At 42.5% G+C, this 22,512-nt stretch overlaps 1 protein-coding gene across 1 annotated transcript in view; it reads left to right on the top strand.

Moving 5' to 3' along the window:
• The first annotated feature begins 2,619 nt into the window (after positions 1–2,619).
• TMTC1 (transmembrane and tetratricopeptide repeat containing 1) overlaps positions 2,620–22,512 on the top strand; it is an 86,054-nt gene continuing 66,161 nt past the window's right edge. Inside the window, exons 1-5 of the mRNA XM_008937842.1 lie at positions 2,620–2,633; positions 2,781–2,852; positions 3,418–3,499; positions 4,498–4,601; positions 18,067–18,256. Of these exons, the coding sequence (XP_008936090.1) occupies positions 2,620–2,633; positions 2,781–2,852; positions 3,418–3,499; positions 4,498–4,601; positions 18,067–18,256 (462 nt within the window). The remainder of the gene's footprint in view (positions 2,634–2,780; positions 2,853–3,417; positions 3,500–4,497; positions 4,602–18,066; positions 18,257–22,512) is intronic.

Genomic DNA, 22,512 nt, shown 5'->3' with positions numbered 1-22,512 from the left:
GTAGTTAATTTGAATTTAGTACACAAACAGTTCATTGTTCTTCACCTGCATCAGACATGAGACATTTTACTGTTACCTTCCCCTGAAACAAGTAGTAGCCTTAGTAAGGCACTCTGGAAGACCACATGGTTTGTTTAAAGCTTTGATGCATTGAGCATAACCCATATGTTCATGTCACTCCCCCAGGCTGATCTGATTGGCGGGCAGTTGGATTACCCAGCAGTGAACCGTGTTATCTTCTGTGGTTTCCAGATAGGACTGCAGGACAGCAGCTTTGTCAAAATGGAAAAGTTTCACTTCTTAATTGAACTATTGTGGAAAAAACATTTCTTAACTGAATCTACAAAGTACCAAAAGCATTTTTATGAAGGATCAGAAATATCAGGGCTCTCTGAACTCTCTTGTTTCACCCATTCCCAGTTACCCATCACTTTCATTCTGATTCCTTCTTGCTTGCTGCCCATTTGCTTTCTAGCCCAGAGCAGTGATTTGCAGTTTATGTCAACGCAGGGTTTCTTTTTTCCTGAGGATGCTACTGCTCCATAACATAAACTGTGAGGGGGCTGTCAGGATTTTCTGAAATGCTTCCAAGAGGCCTGCTCTACAGTGGCCAGAGCTACCCTGAAATTTGGTGGAGTGCTTCAAATTAACTTTGACTTGCAGATAAATTCATGCCTTGAATCAGTGTTTGGTAGCTTGCATGGTGTTATGCTTGCCGCAAGAAAGGTGTGAGATCTGGGCAGCATTTTAGTTACTTATAGGCAGACAAAGTAAAAATCAAGATGTTTAAAGAGTAAGCTTTCCTGCAGTGTACTGCCAAAAAGGAAAAAGCAAATCCTGCTTTCCATTTACATCCATTTTCTGGCTTTAATTTTCTCCTTAGGCCAAGTTTGAGAGGGAACAGAGAGATTGTAATGATGAGGGTTCCTCTATGCCCTGTGGTGGTCTCCAGACCTAGATCAGTGTTTGCAAGGCCCTAAACCACAGATGCAGTTTCCTAAGGATCAGTAGCCTAAAATGAACTTTATTCTTCTTGCTGAAGGGGCTACCTTCACAAATAGCGTGTTGTCCCTAGCGGTTATTCAAGCTGGAACATCTTTGATGCAAACTTGATTTGATAAAAGCCAGATCCCTGCTGAGCGTGGCAAAGCAGCAGAGTCTGTGTGTCCCCACCTCCCCGAAGGTGCTGCCCCCTGAGCTTGTAGCTTGCCTGACCATGGGTGGCTGTTCTGGAGGGTGGCAAACACTTGGCCTGGAGATAATGGCCACCTCATGAGTTTTAGGTCACTGGTGTGAGGTGATGTAGTTTTTCAAGGATGAAGTTGGCAGGCTTCTTGACACTGATAAAGGTGCTCCTCTGTCTCTAATTGAAGGCTTGGAGAAAAGGCTCAACTGTTCTGGCTGATCTTTTCCCAAAATAATTCCACCTAAAGCAAATATTTGTAATGCAAATTTTCTGCCCAAAGTGTTGCAGTTAGTTAAAAGTACAAGCAAGTGAAAACAGGTTCTTGAAAAGAGTCAGGCAGTGTGATTAATAGGGGGCTCTTCTCCCTCCACCCGTTAAAATATAAACAAAATGCAACCCAACATTTCTGTTCCTGCTGCAGAGCATAAGGGGTTGAGTTTCATAAAAGGTTCCGGTAGGGAACAAAAGGCTGGGATTTGATCTAAATGCTTTTAAACTCACTGAGAGTATTTTCTTTTGGCTCCAGTGGGTTTTGGAGCAGGGCCACAGTGAACACTTGAAGACCGACCTGACCTTTCATGAAGAGAGAAAGCTGAGAGCTTAGTTTCATCTCACTTGTACTTGCTGGAGCCTGATTAAAATCAGTGAGAGCTCAAAAAACTTTGCACTTTGCGGAGTTCAGCCCTTGAAGACGAGTCTGACATTTAAGTGCTTAAATGTCAACATTTGTAAATAAGTAGACACCAAAGACTGAAAGTCATCTGGCTTGCTTTACATCGTATGGTTTGGTTCCTGAGTTTTAAGCGTGACACTTACGTAAAGTTTTCTGAAGAGCAGTTATTTTGTAGAGGGCATCCAGATGTACTTCCTTCTTCTTGTTAAATACCACCTCTGTTTCTGGCTGGCTTTGCCCCTGGTACTTTCGTCTGTGGTGTAATCTTTTCTCCATCGTGCCATGGTGACCAGGCTTGCAAACATCCAACTAGAGAAAAATTGAACAAAATGCTAGATATTAAAGACTCTTGGCAGCATTAGGAAGTGCTGCAGACTTGGTTTTGAAGACTTGAAGTGTGGAAGCAATCAGATGATAGACTGTGTTGAGGAATGTGGAGAGGAAATAGGATATATTTTATCTGCTAGATGTGCACAGAAGAAATGTATGATGCTTTCATGCCTGGAAAGGTAACTTGCCTGCAGGTGTTGTGATTCATGCTGCAATTTTTGTAACTCATTTAAACAGAATATCCTGGTACTGACTATGTTGCACAGAGGAACCTGCAAATGCTTTCCTTCTGAATTAATTTTCTTTACTTGATATTTATAATTTCTTAAAATTATGAATAATTTTTCCAATATTTTTCTAGCTCCTATATGCTCAAAATATTCCTGTTGTCTTTTCTGTATTTATTTTTGTTTCTCATCATTTTACTACAATGATGAAGCCTCTGTAAGGCTCAATAGAAGTGGAATTATCATTCAGTTAATTTCTTAGGTATGGCACCGTTTATCATATTAAGAAAGCTCCTTAGAATTTGGCAAGTGCTTCTACTCTATATTAAAATAAATGTGTTTGTTTGTTTTTTTTTTTCTCCAGATACAGTTTAATTTTACTCATTGAGAAACAGGAAAGTTTTTACGAACACTCCTACAACAATAAGCCACCTGTGTATGTGTCTCTGTGCAGTTAATTATCATGACACCTTGTCAGCAGACTTGTAATGAAACTTAGGCATGCAGAATACACTTCAAAAAATGCTTAAAATCAGTTCATTTCTGCTAGACAGCTATTCCTATCTCTAGAGAGTGAGCAGAGAGTTGGGAACAAGGAGTTTTTGCATTTTAATCATAGCTTAAAATTGAATTGCTCTGTTTGGGTGACCTTTTAAAAATGTGTCTTGGTGTAGTCTTCTGGGAGCATGAAGACAACAATCATAGACACACGTAGGGGTTTTCTGAGGATTAAGGGGTTAATTGGTGATTAACAAAACAAAACAAACAACCAAAACTAGATCTTGACGGGGAAACTGCAATGCATTACAGCATATATTATTTGAAGCGGTCTCAATATTTACTGAAATCATGTGGAAAGAACTTTGAAGAGTAAGAGTGATGTCGTCATTACTGCCCCTTAGTTTTGGGTGGTTAAAACAATGTATTGCTTTTTTTCCAGTATGAAAAATTAGTTATTGTTTCAAAGTATTTCAACAAATATTTGTTTCCTTACATTTCAGCTACTTGACTGCAAATAACAACCAGAATTTCTTGTATACTGCAAGGCCTTTTTTGAAGAGAGCTGCTTTGGTAATAAGCTATGTAAGTACAAGTGGACTTGACCATGTATTTCTGTGTATGTGATGAGAATGAACATTATGTGGTGGTATCCTAAAAGGCTCAGAAAGCTTAGATGATAGACCTTAATACAAAGTTAGGCTTGGAAAATAGTCTAGAAAACTTCAGCTGGGCAGAGACAAGAATATTGCTGTGTTTTCAGTTCAGATTTTCCTTAATTTATAGTGGTTGCCCTCACAACTGTGTAATCATCTGCAAGTGTTTCCAGCCCTAAATACAGGGGCACTGTCTGACACTGGACTGACTTTTCAGTAGCATGCTGTTAGTTTCAGTGCAGGGCTCGGGAAGAATCACAAGAAAAGCTCTGCCTGCAGACACCTGCTGCTGGGCACACTCTGAGCAGAACTTGACACGTTTCAGGGGAGAAAACAAGCACTTCCACAGGGGTGTCCTGAGTGTGCAACTCCCTGTGCTGCTCTAGGAGCTAGATCCCCCTGCTTGTCCCTTGACAAGTGGTTTCCAGAAAGGTAGAGGAATGACATCCTACAGAAGTCCTTCCAGGGATTTAGCATTACACAGCATGATAAACACCAGTGGAGCATGTCCTTACATCTATGCCAGCATGAGTGAGTGATAATAGCTTTTAAGACATCAGCCATCCTTTTCCATCTGTACTTAGGAAGAGGTCAATAGCAAAACTGTGCAGTCTGAGCCACAGCAGGGTGATGGATTTGTCCTTCAAAATGCTGTCTTTGTTGTGGGTAGCCAAGATATGCCAGCTGCTGTCAGTAATGCACATGTGAAAGAGGGGACACACGACAATGTAGCGTGCTCTCTCTCTGCTGAGGGTTGGCACGTTTGTCACCCTGCATAGGTTGGCAAATTGAATTTTGCCTAAATGGCTGGACTGGCTCACTTCTAGGCACAGAGCAGAGTATGGAGAGCTGTCACAACAAAAAGTTGGCTGAAGGCCTTAGCTGTTCTTCGTAACGCGTTGCTAACCGAGATGTTCTTCTCTGAAGGTCACTCTGGTGCTGTATTTCCGCCTCTGGATAATGGGAGGGTCTATGCCCATGTTTTCGGAGCAGGACAATCCAGCTTCATTCTCGCCGTATTTACTGACGAGGTACAATGCCACTAATCAAGCCAGAGTTTTCAAAAGTGTAGCCTTGATGTTATTTTTTCCCTGCACTAAAATGTTTTACATATGCTAATGAGGAGACTTGGTTTTTTGTCTTAATTACTTCTTATTGCTCTGTCTAGAATAGAAAGCAACCAGCATTATTTGAACCCCAAAGCACACTCATGGTCCTGTAGAGTTATATTATAGATGCATTCTTGCTGAAAAATGTGATTTTTCTGTAAAGCCCAAAGAACATAATTTAATTGCCTGAGCACAGGACCAGAAAGCCCAGTGACTGCAGCCTAATCCTAAACCTTGAAACTGTCTGCTCCTGAGGTGTGGGATGCAAACATTCAAGAATTTTGGCTTCAGCTGAAGTTTGTATAAAAACGAGATGACCGTGCCTGTTGGTGGAATATCATTGGCTGATCAGTGAAGCTGGAAGGCAGGAGTCTGGTGGTATGTAGTGTTCTGCACACCTCTGACCAAGTGCACTGTGGGCTGCCATCGATTAATTAAACATAACGAACCTGAAATGTATGCTAACAGATTTTTGTAATTTTTTCAGTTCTTTAAGAAAAAAAAAAAAAAGACACATAAATGCTTAAATTCAGTAAAAATGTTGTTTTTCCTTGCCTGGGACCTGGCATGTGATTAAGTGGGCAGATACCACATCCTGCTGGTTCTGCTAGGCCAGACCAGCAAGGCACTGGCAGCTGTGAGTTATCTCCCTCCAGACTGAACCAGACCAGTGCTCCCAGAAGGTGGTCGAGACTTATTTCCTCTTAAGACGACATGACCATGTGCATAACTCTGGTTAGCTACTGAACTAGGGGAAGATGCTTTGCAGGCTTCTGAAGGAATTTTCTGATGTCCAAGTGAAAATGAGAACAGTGCTCTTCTCTGTCACTTTTTGGCTTGGCTGGCTCCTCATTCCGACAGTGGAATTGCAGCTGAGGCACAGGTTAAGCTCAGACAATCCTTATTCAACATCTGCTGCAGAATTGGGCTGGATCTCATTTGGGAGACCTTTATGATAATGTGACAACAGCTCCTATTACCATCAAGGCTAAAAGTACTTCCAGGAAGCACACTGTCTGATTTGGAAAGCTCTGATCTGTTTGCAGCAATTCTGGCAGAGTCGTTAATACCAGACTCTGTGCAGCACAACATGAAGGATTTGCTGCTGTCCCTTTTTGATATGTTTATGCTGAGGTGGGGGTCGTCAAGCCATAAATGATCCTGGCCTTATTCCAATTGCATATTCTGTGCTGCACATGACTTTCATGTTTTTGTGTCTTTATATTTTGTAATGACAGGGGAAGGTCTTTTAAACCCAAAAGCTCAGTCACTGTTGGAGTATGAAACAGTGACTATTTTTACTACTGGCAGTATGGATATTATTAACAGCCTTGTGAAAGACAAGTGAGGGTGCTGCTGGCTGAGGTCCTCCCTGAGCCCAGCAGCAGCCCTGGCTTCACCTACAGTCCAGCAACACTTACCTGCTCCAAACCTAATCAAGGAAACTCTTGCCATTGAAAACTAGAATTATTGTGCTAGAGGGATCCTAAAACCCTGCAGTTCACAGCTATTCCAATTCTGCTGAGCTTGATCTTAATCCTCACTTCAGCCAATATACCCTGAAGCCTGTATCCTCCATCCAGAAAAGCCATCCTTTCGGCAAGCCGGGATGGCAGCCCTTGCATGGCTTCCTGACATGCAGAGTTAAACTCAGCTGCTGAGTTCCTGCCCTGCTGATCGAGCACCAGCCTCCCATGGCTGATGCTCAGTCATGGGTCCTGACAACAGAAGCTGAAAAGCAGGTTTGCTGCTGAATCCTGATCAGGGTTCAGTCAGAAGATGGAACTGGAGGCAAGGCTACAACACTGGCCCAAAGTCCGTCCAGGAAAAAGGACAACAAGGAGGAGTAAGAACAAGCGAGAACATGTCTGTGAGGGTCCATCAGGAGACAAGTTACCTACAGCACAAGTCCAAGGTCCATCCAAGAGACAGCTATGAGCTGAAATGGGTTCTTAGAGCAATGGGCATCAGGTGTGGGGCCAGGTGAAGCTGACAAAGGCCCAGACAGCATGTTGTCAGATTTCAGTACCTGCCACTTCCCTTGCCATAGATTTTGTTACTGGCCTTCTGCAATAGTCCCTGTCCTCACTCTATGTACTCTGTTTGATCTAGAAAGAAGCTGGTTCCTGAGTTTCTGTTGACTTTAGCTGTAGTCTCCTGGCATGATCCTTCATCTTAGATATGAGGTACCTGAAGAATATGTCCATAAATTCTTATTTCTCTGAACTCAAACCTTAAACTGACCACTACCTTGAACTTGCAACCAAACAACCTGAAAGAGGCTAAAACCTGGTCCCGTGCACCACCCTAAGCCTGCAGGATCCACCTGACAGCACGTTAAGCTTGTTCAGCAACACCTTCTTTCCTGAACCCAGACTCTAACCCTTCACTTCAAAATAGTCAGTGACCCACCGACTGCTTCAGAGCTAGCTATGGGCCCAGCTGTGCTGCTGGCAATAGTCTTCATGTTAGACCTATGGGGGGTCCACCTGTAAATGAGAAATCAGAGATGAGAGCTGCTTTTTATTGCCTCATATTGCTATGGAAAGACTAATTAATCAGTGTGGATGATACCTTAGGATAAGTTTCTGGACAGCTAGGGTGGTAAATTTTTGCTAAATGGGCGAGTGGTCAATCCTGCAAGGTAGACAGAGACCCAGTGGCTGTCTCTGAACTGACAGCCCATGATGTACTCACCGACCACAGCCATTACCTTGGCAAAAAAAACATTTTCCTTCCTCACTGCCTCTTTCAGACTGAAACTGTAACTTACCTGAGACTTACCTTACCATGGTCAGAGCTGAAGCTGTTGCTGCAGAACTGATGTTGTGCCAGTCATCATGAGTGCAAGACAGGAATGTCAGATGGAGCCAGCAAGGTTGAGTGGCATTGGCCTGATTTTCAGGAAGATCTGTGTGTCTGGCCAGTGGGCAGGGTAGGCTGAGGTGCAGGGCTGGTGTTCATTTTAGATGCAAGGAAAAGGGAGACTGAAGAGACAAGATCGTTTTTAAAGCCTGGTATTTCCACAGGGTGGAAATAAGAAGTGCTATTAGCTGAGTAAATTGCATGAATTTGGAGGTGATACTACTTGTTTGCTCCAATGTTCAGGTTGACATTGCGTTAGGGTCTTGGATATCAAGGCTGGAGGATATTCAGCATCTAAGTAGGTGCTGGTGTGTGTTCCTCAGCTGTGGACAGCTACAGCAGCAACAAATGAAGACTTAGTGTGAGAAGCTTTTAAAGAGGTCTTGAAGGCAGCAATTAAGTCACAGCACTGAATTTAAGGCCAGCATGTTATTTGCAGTCTGAGTTGTGTTGTGAAGGAGTGGAGGAGTTAAGTCCAGGTGTCAAGACCAGCAGGTAGAAATCTCATGAAACTAAGAGAAAGGCCAGTGTTGTGTAGTAATCTTGAGGTGGTTACTAACACCTTAACTATGGCTGAAGCAAGGGTTAGTGCTTAGGCAGCGGGCAAGCTGTTTTGTAACTCTCTGAAGATCATGTGGGGCACAGATGGGAGCTTCTGTGTGCAAGCAGCCGTCTGTATTTGCACTGAGCTGGAAACATGGTTATTGTGTACGTCACACCAGGGTAAATGTTAAGATTTTCAACAGAGTTTGAAAGTTATTGTAAGACTTGGTGAACTCTGTGGGGCTAGGACAAAGGCTGGTGACAACAAGTGGAATAAAAAAGAAAAACAGTAGTTTGGAATCTTGTGGCAGTCTTTGTGAAACACATAAAGCTATATCTGGAGTTGGGGTGTTGGCTGACAGAGGATGAACCCAAAGGAGTGTAGTTAACTCTCACAAGGTTTCTGTGTCAGCAGGTAGGCTGCATAGGTGCAGTTTGTCCTGAGGCTGGCAAGGGTTATTGGAGCTGTGGTTAGCAGTAGGGGTAAGTATTTTGAAAAAGTATTGAGTAATGAGGTTGGATTTTGTCAGCTCTTATGATGCTTGTAATGTAAATTAGATGACTGAGGGTGTGAGAGGTTTATGCATCCACGATTGTGTGGAGGCGGAGAGCATATTAGAAATTGAGGTGTATCACATGAATCTAGGAGGGGATAGGTCCAAAACAAGCCAAGGAAGTGGCTTGTAACAGGTAGCTGAGCTGAGGAGCTCCTTCCTGCAGGATGCTGTGGGTGTACTGAAAGTTTATGCAGGCTCAAAGAGAGATTGGGCAAGTTAAAAAAGGAAATCCAGGCAGAAACCTCATCCAACATGGGGACATCATGCTAGCTAGAAACTGGAAAAAATGATCATGCTTTTAGATGGTTTGCTTGGTGTTAATTTTTGGTCACTGATGGTGAGAGGATCCTTTTCTGGACAGACCTGTGGTATGGCTCAGTTTTGCCTTAGAACATGACTATTATGCTCTGTGGAACTTGTCTCCAGTCTTGGACAACACAAATGTATAAATTAAAGTAGACAGATAATGATTTATTTGACCACTGGAAGATGAAATATGCTGAAACAATGACAGGTTTTCAGTCTTCAAAAAAAACAACCCACATCTGTTCAGTATGTTCACTAAATTACTGTCCTTAAAATCAAAAGCGACATTCCTAAATATCTTAAAACTTATAGTGACATAAATTAAAGCCACCTTTCCATGTCCTTCAGTGTGTTGCTTGATAAGGGTGATCTCGGAGGATGAAATCTGTCCATCATTCCCTCTCTCAGTGGAGGCAGAAATGAAGGTGTTGGGAATCTTGCTATTTGTAAGCCCTGCCATTAGAGCCTGTCCATACCGGCTGTTGCACACTGCAAAAAGGACATAGCTTCTCTGTGAGCTACTGTAAAGAACACACATTTCCAGTCATCGTGACTTGCCATTCCAAAATCTGTCATGGATAAGCTGTTGCAATAGAAAAAACAACCCCAAACCTCTGTTAAAACATTCTTGTTTGTGTTAGATGAAAGTTGAGGAAGAATGCACTCAGGAAGGTTTTGAGAGCTACCCAGCTTTAGGTAAATAGTGTGCTGGAGTGTTAGCAGGCTGTTGAGCAGTGAGCTGTCATGCTTCAGACGTTTTGCACTATGTTTCTTTCTTCTGTCATTCTTGAGGGGAAAGAAGTAGGAGGCCCTTGGATAAACAGATTGTGTTACTAACACCATGGCAAGACAAGGGAAAAGTCCATTGTATAGCATGTCTCAAGGTGTGTGAAACAGATTAAATCTGATCAGTAATTTCAAACTAAGAAAATAAAGGGGTTTTTTTGAACTATATCTTTGGAAGTCAAGTTATATTAAATTTCTGCTGGCATTTGGCTTGTAACCTTGGCTGATCACTCTGGGCATGCAACAGGCTTATTTGTGGTGTTGCATTAATACATTTCTACTAAGATTGCCTTGAGATAACATTGTCCTATGGTTGAACTGCTCTCTCTCTGTAGCTGGCTTTCTGTATTTCTTTGCTGTTTCCATCAGGTAAAAGAGAATTCAGTGCTGCACAAAGCTGAAGAAATGCTTATACGTAAAAACTGGCACATACTCCTTTTCATAGAGATTTGTGACTGTTTTCTGAGCAATGCATTTAACCATCCCAGTTGTAATTTCAAAGGGAATGAACTACTGAGAGGCACACAGCAGACCTGTGCTGGAGAAGTGAGTCCCTGTGCCAGCCAGTTCTGCCAAGTCAACAGAAGTCAAGTGCAGCAACAGCTCTGGTATGGGATTTTCACTGACTTTAGGCTAGGAACTGGCATTAAAATAGACCCCTGTGACATATCAGTTCTTAACTAGCCAGGCTTGCACATGCTTCTTGAGTGGAAAAGTTTTGCCTGATTTGTCAGTGTTTTCCATAGTGTGCCCAGAGGTACTTGGCTTCAGCGCTACATGTAATCTCTGCAGGCAGCCAGCATTCAAGGCTCACTTCTGGACAAAAGGGACAAAAAACGGTGTTGGTAAGAATTGCTGCCGTGTCCACCCAGGGACCAGACAGTCCATACATTAAGTGTAAAATATATTCTTTATTCAAAGGGGGCTGGGGTTTGGAGGTTCCCAGGGGAACCTCCTTTCCCAGAGCCACATGAAAAGATTTCAGCACCTCTTTCAGTTCAGTTTTTTTGGTTTAATGAACAAATTCAGGCAGGCAATGCTACTCTGGAAATCAGCTTTATAGGCATTTTTAATTGGTCATGGTGCTTGCTGCAAGCACTGGTTATACAACAAGTCTTCCCCACCCAAAGCGTGCATCTGGAGTGGAGGGTGTGCAGTCAAAGCAGAGGGCATTGACTCCTAGAGGCAAGGCATTTTCCTTTTCAAAATACTTCCATGCAGGAGGGCTAGACCACAGGCAGTCTCTGGGGCCAAGCAGCGTGGCCAGGACATCCCCTTGGCTGCTGACGTCGCAGGGTAGGTAATGCTCTGGGGTATAAAGGGCTGTTTCCAGAAGTGCTATCACAGGGGGTTTATGAGCTCTGGTTTTAATTTCCTGAGGATCAACCACCAGCATCTCAGTGACTATCCAGAGGACCCTCCGTACCCTGCTGCCCCAGTGAGCCTCTTCTGAAGCAGTCGCCCACGGGTGGGGGGGGTTCAGCTGCATGCCTTGTGGAGAGCATGCTGCTGTGGGTGGCAAGCTGAGCACCACGTTTGATCACAGGGCATGCTCTCCCCCACAGCCTGCAGGGGGCTTGTGGAGGGAAAATGGTACGAGATCAATCCCAGGTTTTCCAGCACTGAGACTGACAGCAGGTTCAGGTTTCACTGGAAATTTATAGGCTTTTTGAAAGTCTTTACTATTCGAGAATTTGATATTTTTCAGATCCTTAACCACAGAGCTGAAACAACTGAGAGAGCCATTCAGCAGATGAAAGCTCTTCAGGCTGTGTAGCTATATAGGATAACATAATAGTCTGTCTTTCCCCTGTGCCCCTGGTGCACACAAACCCATTTTCCAGAGGAGCTACCTTGGCTATTGGTGAAGCTGCAGCTGGCTGTTTGTATGTATGTTTTTGTCTTTCCTACTCCTGTCTCCTACTGACTGGCAGGGTTTTTTTTTCCCCTAGATGGAGAAGTTTTGTTGAAAGGAAATACACAGGCACTTTTTTTTAGTTAGGAGTATTTTCTGTTAAGCTGATACTCACATTTGGATGTTAAATTGGAATTAGCATGTTGCTTGTTTGTGTAGTCTTACTCCGCTATCACTGAATGTGCTAGTTAGACAGAATGTGATTTTTTTTTTTCCCCCTCCTCTTTCTTTTTCCTTTCTTTTAAGGCTATGAAAAGAAAATGTTTAGGCTGACAATATACAGAGCAGGAAAATAAACTTGTTGGAAGGTATGACTGGACTGGCAGTTCCCCAGGGGAAGCACAAATATATTCAATTTTAACACAATATCCTTAAATGCCACCACCTGGTTATAACTGCAGCCACATGTGTCCTAGGAGGACATTGTTGTGAAGCAGCTCATCAAACATGCTAGGTTTTAGAGTTTTGTAGAGGACGAGAGAGCCTTGAGCTGAAATCAGTTCAGGTGTTAAAGCAAGTGAGAAGCTCTTTCCATGATAAAGGAGCTCTCCTCACCCTTACAAAGAACTGAAACCTCCCTGAGTCTCTGACAATGTGCAGGTTGTCTTCTCAGAAAAGCATTAACAAGGTTTGTGACTTCTGAAAGGACTATCTTCCTGCTTCTGTTTCAGATCCTCCCCTTCTTTCTATGCCTCTTTCTTTTCCCAAATGCCAGTTAAGTGCATTGTTATCACCTGTCTTCTAGATAGGTCCATTTTTTTTCCCCCTGAGTATTTTGCCTTTTCCTTGCTAAAATCCTCAGTGCAAGAAAGTCTTCACTTGCAGGTCCTTGAGGAGCAGGGTGTTTGTCAGGAATGGGATGGGTTGTCCCAGAGTTGGATGAGTGGTAGGTTGCACAACTGTATGCACCTAGAAAGAGTAGGGTCACTGGCCCCTGCTTTTCCATGCAGCTTTGGTGGGGTTTGGTCTGAGTCTTGTGATCACTTGTGTGGCAGTTTTAGAAAGAAATCTACAATCTCAGTCCTTGGGAGCTAGGGAAAAAGGCTTAAAATGCTCCAAAATCAGAGAGCAAATGGAACTACTCATAAATTTCTATAAATCGTGTAATTTTTTTAGGCAGTCCTTCAGTCCTAGTGTGCTCTGATTTGCCTGAGTTTGGCACAGCTGAGACTAGGGCTTTTCCCAGCTCCTTAGTCTCTTGCAGCAAAGGTTAACAGACAATCCTCCAAGTATTTTTCTGTTGTATTGTTGATTTATGTAGTACGCTTTACTTGCATTTTTTTCGGTAGAGCAATCAGTTCACATAGCTGTTTTCTGCAACAGGTTTTAGATCTGAGTCATCCTGTGTTTATCTCCAAGCACAAACAGCACATTTAAACTAAAAAAATTAAAACTAAACAAACTGTATTGCCATGACAACACCTGCTACCTACAGGAGGAGCTGTGTTTTTCTTAGCATGCCAGAGATGCTGAGCAGTGAAAAGAAACATTTGAAATCTGCTGAAACTTGGATCTCTGTGTTCAAACTGCAAAAAAAGGAAAAAAAAAGAAAAAAGACTGAGCTGGAATGCAAGTGCTGTTACTCAGCCTGGGGGAAAACTGATTGCCAATTAAGAGGCACATTCTTCCAGTCGCCTCAACAGTAATACTCTGTTTTGCCTGGGATTAACTGATAGAGTAGGAGATGTTACAGGCAGGGATTTTTCTCCCTTGGAATTCCAGCAGACATGAACATCAATATAGAGAAGATCATTAATTTAAAATGTAATTCACTTAGTCAACTAATTAAAAGAAAATACTTCTGTTGCTGTTTGCAGGTAGGCTGCGGAAATGTCATTAGCTACTGCAATGATTCCATGCATCTTTAGCCTTTTCAATATTTGCAGATTTTTTCCTGGTGGTGTCAGCTTTGGTGAGAGGGTTCACTAAGGGCAAATTGTGCCTGACTAATCTACAACAGAGTTACAGCTCTGGTGGATATGGGAAGAGCAACTGACGTCATCTACCTGCACTTGTGTGAGGCATTTGACACTGTCCTGTATGGCATTCTTGTCTCTAAGATGGAGAGACATGGACTTGGTGGATGAATGGACCACTCAGTGGATAAGGAACTGGCTAGAAGGTCACCCTCATTGAGTTGTGATCAACGGCTTGAAGTCCAGGTGGAGACCAGTGACAAGTGGAGTTCCTCAGGGGTCTGTTCTGGGTCCAGTGCTGTTTAACATCTTTGTCAGCGACATGGATGGTGGCATTGGGTACACCCTCAGCAAGTTTGCTAATGACACGAAGCTGCGGGGTGCAGTGGACTCACTTGAGGGAAGGGAGGCCATCCAGAGGGACCTTGGCAGGCTTGAGAAATGGGCCAATGCAAATTGCATGAGATTCAGCCAGGTCCTGCACCCGGATCGAGCCAGTCCCAGGCACAATTACAAACTGGGTACAGAGCTGGTTGAGAGTAGCCCAGAAGAGAAGGATTTGGGGGTGTTTAGTGATGAGAAGCTCAACATGAGCTGGCAGTGTGCTCATGCAGCACAGAAGGCCAACCGCATCCTGGGATGCATCAGGAGGGTGTGGCCAGCAGATCAAGAGAGATGATTCTCCCCCTTTACTTTCCTCTTGTGAGACCCCACCTTGAATAAATACTGCATCCAGTTCTGGTGGCATAGATCTGTTGGAACAAGTTCTGACAAGGGCCACAAAGATGATCCAGGGGCTGGAGCATCTCTGCTATGAGGAAAGGCTGAGGGCACAGGGATTGTTCAGCCTGGAGAAGAGAAGACTCTGTCAGGACCTTTTAACTGCCTTCCAATACCTGAAGGGAACCTACAGGAAGGCTGAAGAGGGTTTTTTTGCAAGTGTGTCCAGTGACAGGACAAGGGGAAATGGTTTTAAACTGAAGGAGAGCAAGTTTAGGCTAGACCTTAGGGAGAAGTTCTTCAGTATGAGGGTGGTGAGACTCTGGAATAGAATGCTCAGAGAGGCTGTGGATCCCCCCTCCCTGGAGGGGGGATCCCTGTTTAAGACCAGGTTGGATGAGGCCTTGAGCAACCTAGTCTAGTTAAGAGGATTCCCTGCTCGTGGCATGGAGGTTGGATTAGATGATCTCCAGGGTCCCTTCCAACCTAAGCCATCCTACGATTCTTCCGAAGTTTTTCCTGCATTTAGCATTCTTACAGGTTAGCCTTGTAGTATGAGAGACACACGGATGTGAAGTAATATCATGTGCTTTCAAGAGCTGTAAGTAAAATCAGCACTGAATTGTCAGGAACTATTATTAGCATCCTGTTATTTTTCTTTTGCTAGTACCTAGAATAATGCTGGTTTGTAGTGCTTTATTTTATACAGCCGTCTGTTGCGTTAAAGGAGAGGTTACCAGTTCTGAAAGCATATTCAAAGTTTGGCTTGGATCATAGCTTGCTCAAGGCTTTCTTGCAGCTTACAAACACCTAATATCAAGCAGTGCCCTCCTGGATCTTGCTTTGATGCCTGCTGATGGCACACATGTGCTCAATGAGGGTGTTCAGGCTTGATGACAGAAGATATGGCCAAGGGTTCTCTGGTAGGGTGTCTGGAGAGGCGAACCAGTTGACCATACATACATGATAATGACTTCACCCCTGTTGGCAGAATATGTTTAAGACACTAATTATTGCTGCAATGCAACAGAGCTTTTGTCCATCTTCTCTGCAACCTGCCTCTGGCAGCAAGTAAGGCTCCCAAGGAAGACAGAAACCCTACAAGCACATGGGAGATGAGGCTGTCTACAGACTTATCCTGATCAGCGTATGTCTGTCTTCTCATCTTCCAACAGCAGTTTGCCCTAACTTTCCAGCAGAAATGCATTAATGCACACTAATCTGGCTACCCCAATTTGCTCTTAAAATTTGCTAGACTGCCTCAATTTGTTACGACAGCAAACCGTGTATATTTATTCTGTGCTGTCTAATGATTATCAGCTCCTGCCTTATCAGTGAAGATGCAGAAAAGCAACAAGTCTGTCTTTAACTGCAGTGCTGCATTTTGTGAAGATCCCAATTGTTATCTTGTTCCTTCCCACCCACCAGCCCAGTAAGCAGGCGGGGGTTTCTGGTGGTTTCTTTGTTTGTGGTTTGCATACAAGCATTCATGAATATTGTGATACTTATTGAAAATGTTAATGTGCCAGGGCATAAAGGGACACTCCCTCCAAAAACAGGGCTCTCCTAAGGCTTCAAGTGCAAAACTCACTCAAGGCTTCTGAAGATCCTGTCTTATATACACACTTGTAGAAATATCGTCTGCCGTGGCATTATTCAGATGGACATAAATGGACATGCTTTCTCTTTGAGAACTACAGCTAGAAATGGATCTCTGGCTTTTAAATAAGTAGCTGTAAACTTTTCTGGTAACCTTTTCTGACATGGTATCGAGGCTGATACAGGAGTCTGTTTTGTATTGTGGCTGAGCAGATGTTATGTGTGGCCTGATCTTACATCACCGGTGAGTCCCTTTGTGGGGTGAAGCTCCACCGGATTTTATATTGCTGTGTTTCTCTGTAATGTAAAAGAAAAATGGAAAAGAAAATGGAAAAGATTGGCTTGGTGACTACAAAAGACATGTTTGTTTCTTTAGAAATAGTGAACAATCAAAATTGTAAGAAGAAATTGAGTAAAATTAAATTATATGTTGAGGGATGCTTTCTTAAAGAGAAACAGGCTTTTTAATTGCTGCATCTGTAAGGAGAGAAGATGGGTTTTCTCTTAGTTTTCCCCTTGTTTACTACCTCAGGGTAGGAAAGGAGAGAGAAATGAAGTACAAAATGGCTGAAAACCTTAAAAATATGGGAGTTTTCCCTTTTTCCATCAGAATTGGGAGCTTAGAAAGTTTTGTGAGGAAATACAAACGTGCCTTTTTCCACTGTTTACTATGAAGCATTATTTCAGTCCTGTAAGACTCCCTGCTTCTTGATAGCTGTGGTACTGGAGAAATTTGTTTTCCAGGTAAAAAGAGAAACAGGTCTCCTAACTTCTTGTGGTTATTTAAAAATCCCTTCATAAAAATGTAGGCCTGTTTCATCCCCGTGCCTTGGCCCAACACTGTCTGGGCACTTCTGCCTGCCTGGAGTCACATTTAGCTTCAGTGTGTTCCCCCTTCTAACACAAATATACTGTTGAAAGGGGCTGTATTTTGACCCGCAAAAGGCATGTTTGAAAGTGGTGAGGGAAGCAATCCTCTGTCTACCTGGCTTGATATCTCTCGGGCATCCTTTGTTATCATTTTAATAAATCTGCTAAGGTACCATGGCAACTGGGTGTGATAACAGCCAGCAGAGCACACTCAGATGGAAGAAATCCTATGCAGCATAGAATATAATTTCATTTCTTTTTGAGTATTTGCCATCTTTGGTGCTGTGCATGGTGTGGATTCTTCTATATGTAAGCCCAGGAAGGGTTTGTCTGTTTTAAGGCTGTCGCTATTTAGCTTGGTTGGTTTAACAATCGCTGGAATAATCTCCAGCTTCTTCCATACAAAAATACTTGAACTTTTGTAAATGTGATCTGAGGGGAATGCAATTTTGGGCAAGTAGGCTCCAAGCAGCAAAAGACTGGGAGGGAGAGGAAAAGTTGGCTTGATTATTTTTTTTTCCTTATTTTATTTTTATTTTTTTCTTTTTTTGTTTAGTCCAGTCACACACATGCTGTTCTTGTTCAGTCTTCTGAAAGCCCTACATACTTCCCAGAGGGCAGCATGTTCCCCATTTCCATTCCCCATTATTTTCCTCTCTATTGAGAATACCAATTAATGAAGATTACAACAATTTGAAAGGCTTTCTACTTCTCCATCACTTCTGTGGCACATCTCATGCAAGCTGTCTCCAGGCCTAATAAGCTGTGATGGGATCAGCCAGGAATCACCCTGTGCCTCCTTTCTTCTGTATTTTCTCTCTGTGCTGGGATGCAAAGAGAAAAGACAGAGAGGTCTGACTTTAATTGCTGAATATTGTGCACACATGCGAAATCCTAAATTGTAAGTTAAATGCAGCTAGAGGGATATTTTATATTGCAAGAGTGATGCAGTGAACTGTGTAACTGTTCAACACACATGCACCTGCTTATTTATTACTCATATTGTTGAGACTGGTAGAAAATCTAACATTCAAATGGAAGATGAAGATCTGTTAGTTTTCGAGAGGCTGGTGCATAAAAAACATATAAATGTTATTGCTCTTTTTTATTTCTTTAAATGGCCTGTTGAAGTACCCCTCACCTATGTTAGCAGCTCTTTATTGACTGAGAAGTATGGTATTGCCTGTGTGTGGAGAGTTTTTTGGGTTTGTTTTTTCCTTCTCCCATGCAGTATGTGGTAATTGCCACAGGAAAGCATTTCGTTTGTTGGTGGTCATTCCAGGTATTACGTTATTTGTTTTATTTTGCAGGTTTCTAACTTATTCCTACCTTCTGGCCTTCAATGCGTGGCTTCTGCTGGCACCAATCACCCTGTGCTACGACTGGCAGGTTGGCAGCATCCCTTTGATCGAGTCCATCTGGGATGCAAGGAACTTAGCCACAGTGTTCCTGGTGCTGGTGATGACATTACTCAGCCTACACTGCATAGCTGTATTCAAGGTAACACCAAAAGTGATGCAGTACAACGTTTTGTTTAAAATATTTTGTTTCCTAATCTTCAGATGAAATGGTCAGTAAGCACAAGTTTTCCTCTCAAAAGCATTGGATTGAGGTAGAAAAACCTATACTGCTACGTAACTAATGCAAGCAAGCTTAACAGATAAAAACGTCCCTCTAGTTCAGTGTCTCGGTCTCTAATTGGTCTGATTTGAGGGCAAAACATGGCCTGGAGTCCTGCGTTCCACTGCTGTTAATGACCCCCACAGAAGCTCTTAAGTCTCTGCCTCTCCCGTAGTCATTAGGCTCGCTGTCTCTTGTTTCAGACAGGACTGGGAACTGTCATCTGCAAAGCCATTTGAAAACAAAATCAATTATTGTATTTGTACCTTTGCTGTGCTTCTAAAACCTTAATGCTGGATACATCTTGATGAGTAGATTTCACATGAGTGGAGTAATGGAATGTGGGAAATCTGAAATTATCTGGAAAGTGTTATTTAGTGTAAATAATGTAGTGTTTCACAACTCAGCATTTCAGATCCCTCATTAATCATATTGCTTATCATATATATTGTTAATCATAAGCTATGCACTTACTTGGAAAGGTTTTGTTGTGGATCACAGGGAGTTACAAGCTATTCTTCCCTTGGCTGTGTTGCTGAAGATTCCTTAGGAAAGGTGTTGGTAATAATTCTTGAAATAGTACAGAAATTTCTCTTCCTTAGACATACATATCACTGAAAAGCATAGTAGGGGAGTGATAGGTTTTTAATACCAGTTATGCTAAATTGTGCAGGTCATGTATGTGCTTCAACCTACCCTTGCACTCTTCTCTGTGCTCTTGATAAGACAGAAAATGAACCAAATAGTTTGAGACTGCAGAGTCATTAATTTAGATTATACATTGACAGATGATCTATGCGAAATATGGGAAAATACCCTATTAGGTATTCACTTGTTCTACCTGCAGGTTGTATATCATCTTGTATTCCTCCAGCTTTCATTACTCACTGCTAGAGATATTCAGAAATGTTTGTATTAGACCTAATCCTGTTCCCAGGGAAGTTAATGATAAAATTCTCATTAGCCCAGTACTGAACACTTCTGAAACATCTTATCCTGTGTTCTTTGAAGCTTCTGTTGCTTTTTATTTCTTCTCCTGTTGTCAGAATTGGCACTATGTGTAAGGTTAATGTTGTTTGTTTGCTGGGAAAAAAATCTTTCAGGATTATCCAGAGTAATTTTGTGTTATTTTATTTTGGGTAAAACCACAATCCAGAAGGATTCCTTTGGGTAACTGAATTGTTTGTCTTCTGTCAAGCTGCAAAAAAAAAATAATAATTCAAAATACTTTTTGTATTAAATGTCTAAATTTGATCATACTTTTATTGCTTCTGTTATTTTTTTTTCTTAAAGGCAGAACGATTTGGTCTGGATTTATGAATACCACTATTTGAAACCACAGCATCTAATTTTTTGTGATATTAAGTTCACTTCATTACTCTTAACCACTGTTAATGTTGTGTTAAGCAACATGGATGTCACTCTCCAGGCATTTACTTACTTGATGCTTTGAAATTCATCTTGTAGATTCCTTTGTGTTTATCCTTGAAAACCCTAAACATGGAATAAATTGAATCTGAAGTGATCTGTTTTTGTGTGTAACCCAAGTAAAACCAGAACCACCACCTATTCTTGACAGAGTGCTTTAATCAGTCTCTGCTTGCAGCCTCCCAGCAAACCCTCTGTGAACGTGGAACTGTTAATGGTTCCTGGGGGTCAACTCGGATGTGGCTCCCTAGGTATAATTAGAGTTAGCTGAAATACCCTGATTTTTGGGAAATTCTTAAATTTCTGAAAGTAGTTTCTGTTTTATTTTTAACAACTCTCATAACAACCTGATTTTGATACTGCCATTAAGTGGTATGAGGATGATTGTGTTGTGCCAAGTAGTAGGAATTATTGAGGAAAGTAAACAGTAGGAAGAGGCATATTTCCTGGAAAGAAATTATCCCATTTGGCTTCGGACACATGCAGGAACATTTTCTAAAGTGAGAAGAGGGAAGTTCAGGACACATGAACTGCAGGCACAGTTCACTATATTGGGCTCTTAAGAAAGCTTTTTTCCAAACATGACAGCAGTGACCTTTCCTACATGACACTGCTCACCTCAAGAAGGACCTTCCTTCAGTCAAGCCCCAGACAGGCTATTTCTCAGTATTTTTCAGCTTGTGGGCAGCATGAGATGCATCATTTGATTTTTCACGTTTCATGAAATGTAAGGTGTTCTGATTTCTTCTTGAAGCAAACACACACAACTGTCTTAGCAGCCATTTTAGGACAAGCTGAGAGAGTTGGGGTTGTTCAGCCTGGAGAAGAGGAGGCTCCGGGGGGGACCATATACTGACCTTCCAGTAATTGAAAGGGGCCTACAAGAAAGCAGAGGAGGGACTATTCACAAGGGTTTGTAGTGACAGGACAAGGGGTAATGGCTTTAAGCTAGAAAAGGGTAGATTTAGGTTAGATGTTAGGAAAAAGTTCTTCAATCTGAGGGTGATAGATCCCTGGAATAGGTTGCTCAGACAGGTGGTGGAGGCCCCATCCCTGGAGACATTCAGGATCAGGCTGGGTGAAGCTCTGAGTAGCTTGATCTAGTTGGAGTTGTCCCTGCTTATTGCAGGGGGCTTGGACTAGATGACCTTGGGAGGTCCCTTCCAGCCCAGATGTTCTATGATTTTTCACTCCAGTTTAATTTCAGAGTCTAACCTGGAAGCAATAGTTTGCAGTTTTCTAAGGAATGTTTTTAGAGTGAACAGGCATGCAGTTTGTGTTCTATTTGGTTGAGTGTGTAGGTGTGCCGAGGTGAAAGAGGACAAAACCTCTTGTTCATTCTCATTGGCACTAACACTTTCCTTTCTGTGGCGTGGAGAATGGAAATGACAGGAATTATTTTGGTACAAGTGAGGACGTTTGTGCAGTGAGCACTGAACTGCATTTTGGTGGCGGGAGGCGATGCGCATGCATCCCCAGAACAAGCTCCCAGGAGGTTCACAGAATACATTACATGGACTGTAATTAGGGAATGCATGTATTGGATTTCTGCCTTTGTTGCCACTGAATTTTAAAAAGGGCTAATTTGCTGTTGACATTTGTGATTAGGGTAATAACCCTATTGGCATGTATGTGTAGTGCTGATAAAGGACATCTAAGGCATGAAGCTTTCTTGTTCCATTGCGTTTTGTGAACGTTCTTAGACCTTAGAAGGACAAGGAGCAGCAGTGATTTTCTTAGAACATATCTGTTACTCAGTGAGACTTTTTATGCTGAAAATGGCAGAAAGAGAGAAGGCAGCTCTTCGTTTCTTTATTGTTTGGAGAGAGAAGTGACCTTCCTTGTCCTCCTCGTGCACTTTTGCTGTTGTTCTCTTTCTTACACAGTTCTTTCTTTGACTGGGTCATTTTATGTGCATAGTGGTAATCCCACTTGCTTAACAGCCAAAGAGCTCTCTGTGAGCAGCTCCCCAAGAAGAACTGGTTCTGCAAAGTGTTAAGGCTCACAGCCATGCTCATGTATTGATGCAGCCATCCCTATCACATGTGACAATGAATGTCCATTTTCTGGAGATCTGATGGGCATAAAGAAAAGGTCTGTTCCTTGGTGCACCTCCCACTGTGGGAGTAAAGGACATTGCTCTCATCTCTGGCCAAGATTTTTTCAAAATGACTAATGGAACAAAGTTGCAGTTCGTCATTAAGCAGCTCTTTGAAACCTTTTCAGACTTGATTTTTCACCATGCAGATGCCCAGCAAGCTCTGCAGATTGGCCTCTCCTGAGCTGCTTAGGCCCAAGGCATCAGGAGTCACCAGCAAGTCTCAAAATCCTCAGGTTCTGCTCAGTTCTTTGCAGTGAACTTCCTTACTCAGTCTGGTTGGGCTTTGGGTGGTGTGCTGGGGATGTGACAATGGCTGATGACGCTATTGTGAAGACCTACATGCCAGATAAAGACTATTAGTTGGGAAAAGAGGATGAGATTTGTTTATTGCCCATTTTCAAAGATAGCTTTAGCTGCAAGGAATGGGTGTGGTCAGTCTTCCATCTTTGGGACTAGGTAGATTACAGAGATACCAGTGAAACGGATGAAGCACTCTCTTTTTGGTTATGAAGCATGGAAGTTACAAGGCCAGAGAAATAATCTGATTCTTGAAATGGCCACTAGTGTACCCAGGAGCCCCGAGTGCTGCCTTTCTGTGCTGGGAGAA

Source organism: Merops nubicus, unplaced genomic scaffold, assembly GCF_000691845.1.
Source record: "Merops nubicus isolate BGI_N331 unplaced genomic scaffold, ASM69184v1 scaffold10323, whole genome shotgun sequence".
Lineage (NCBI taxonomy): Eukaryota > Metazoa > Chordata > Aves > Coraciiformes > Meropidae > Merops > Merops nubicus.
Note: the sequence above shows the minus strand (reverse complement) of the source record. Positions and strands in the feature narration are given on the sequence as shown.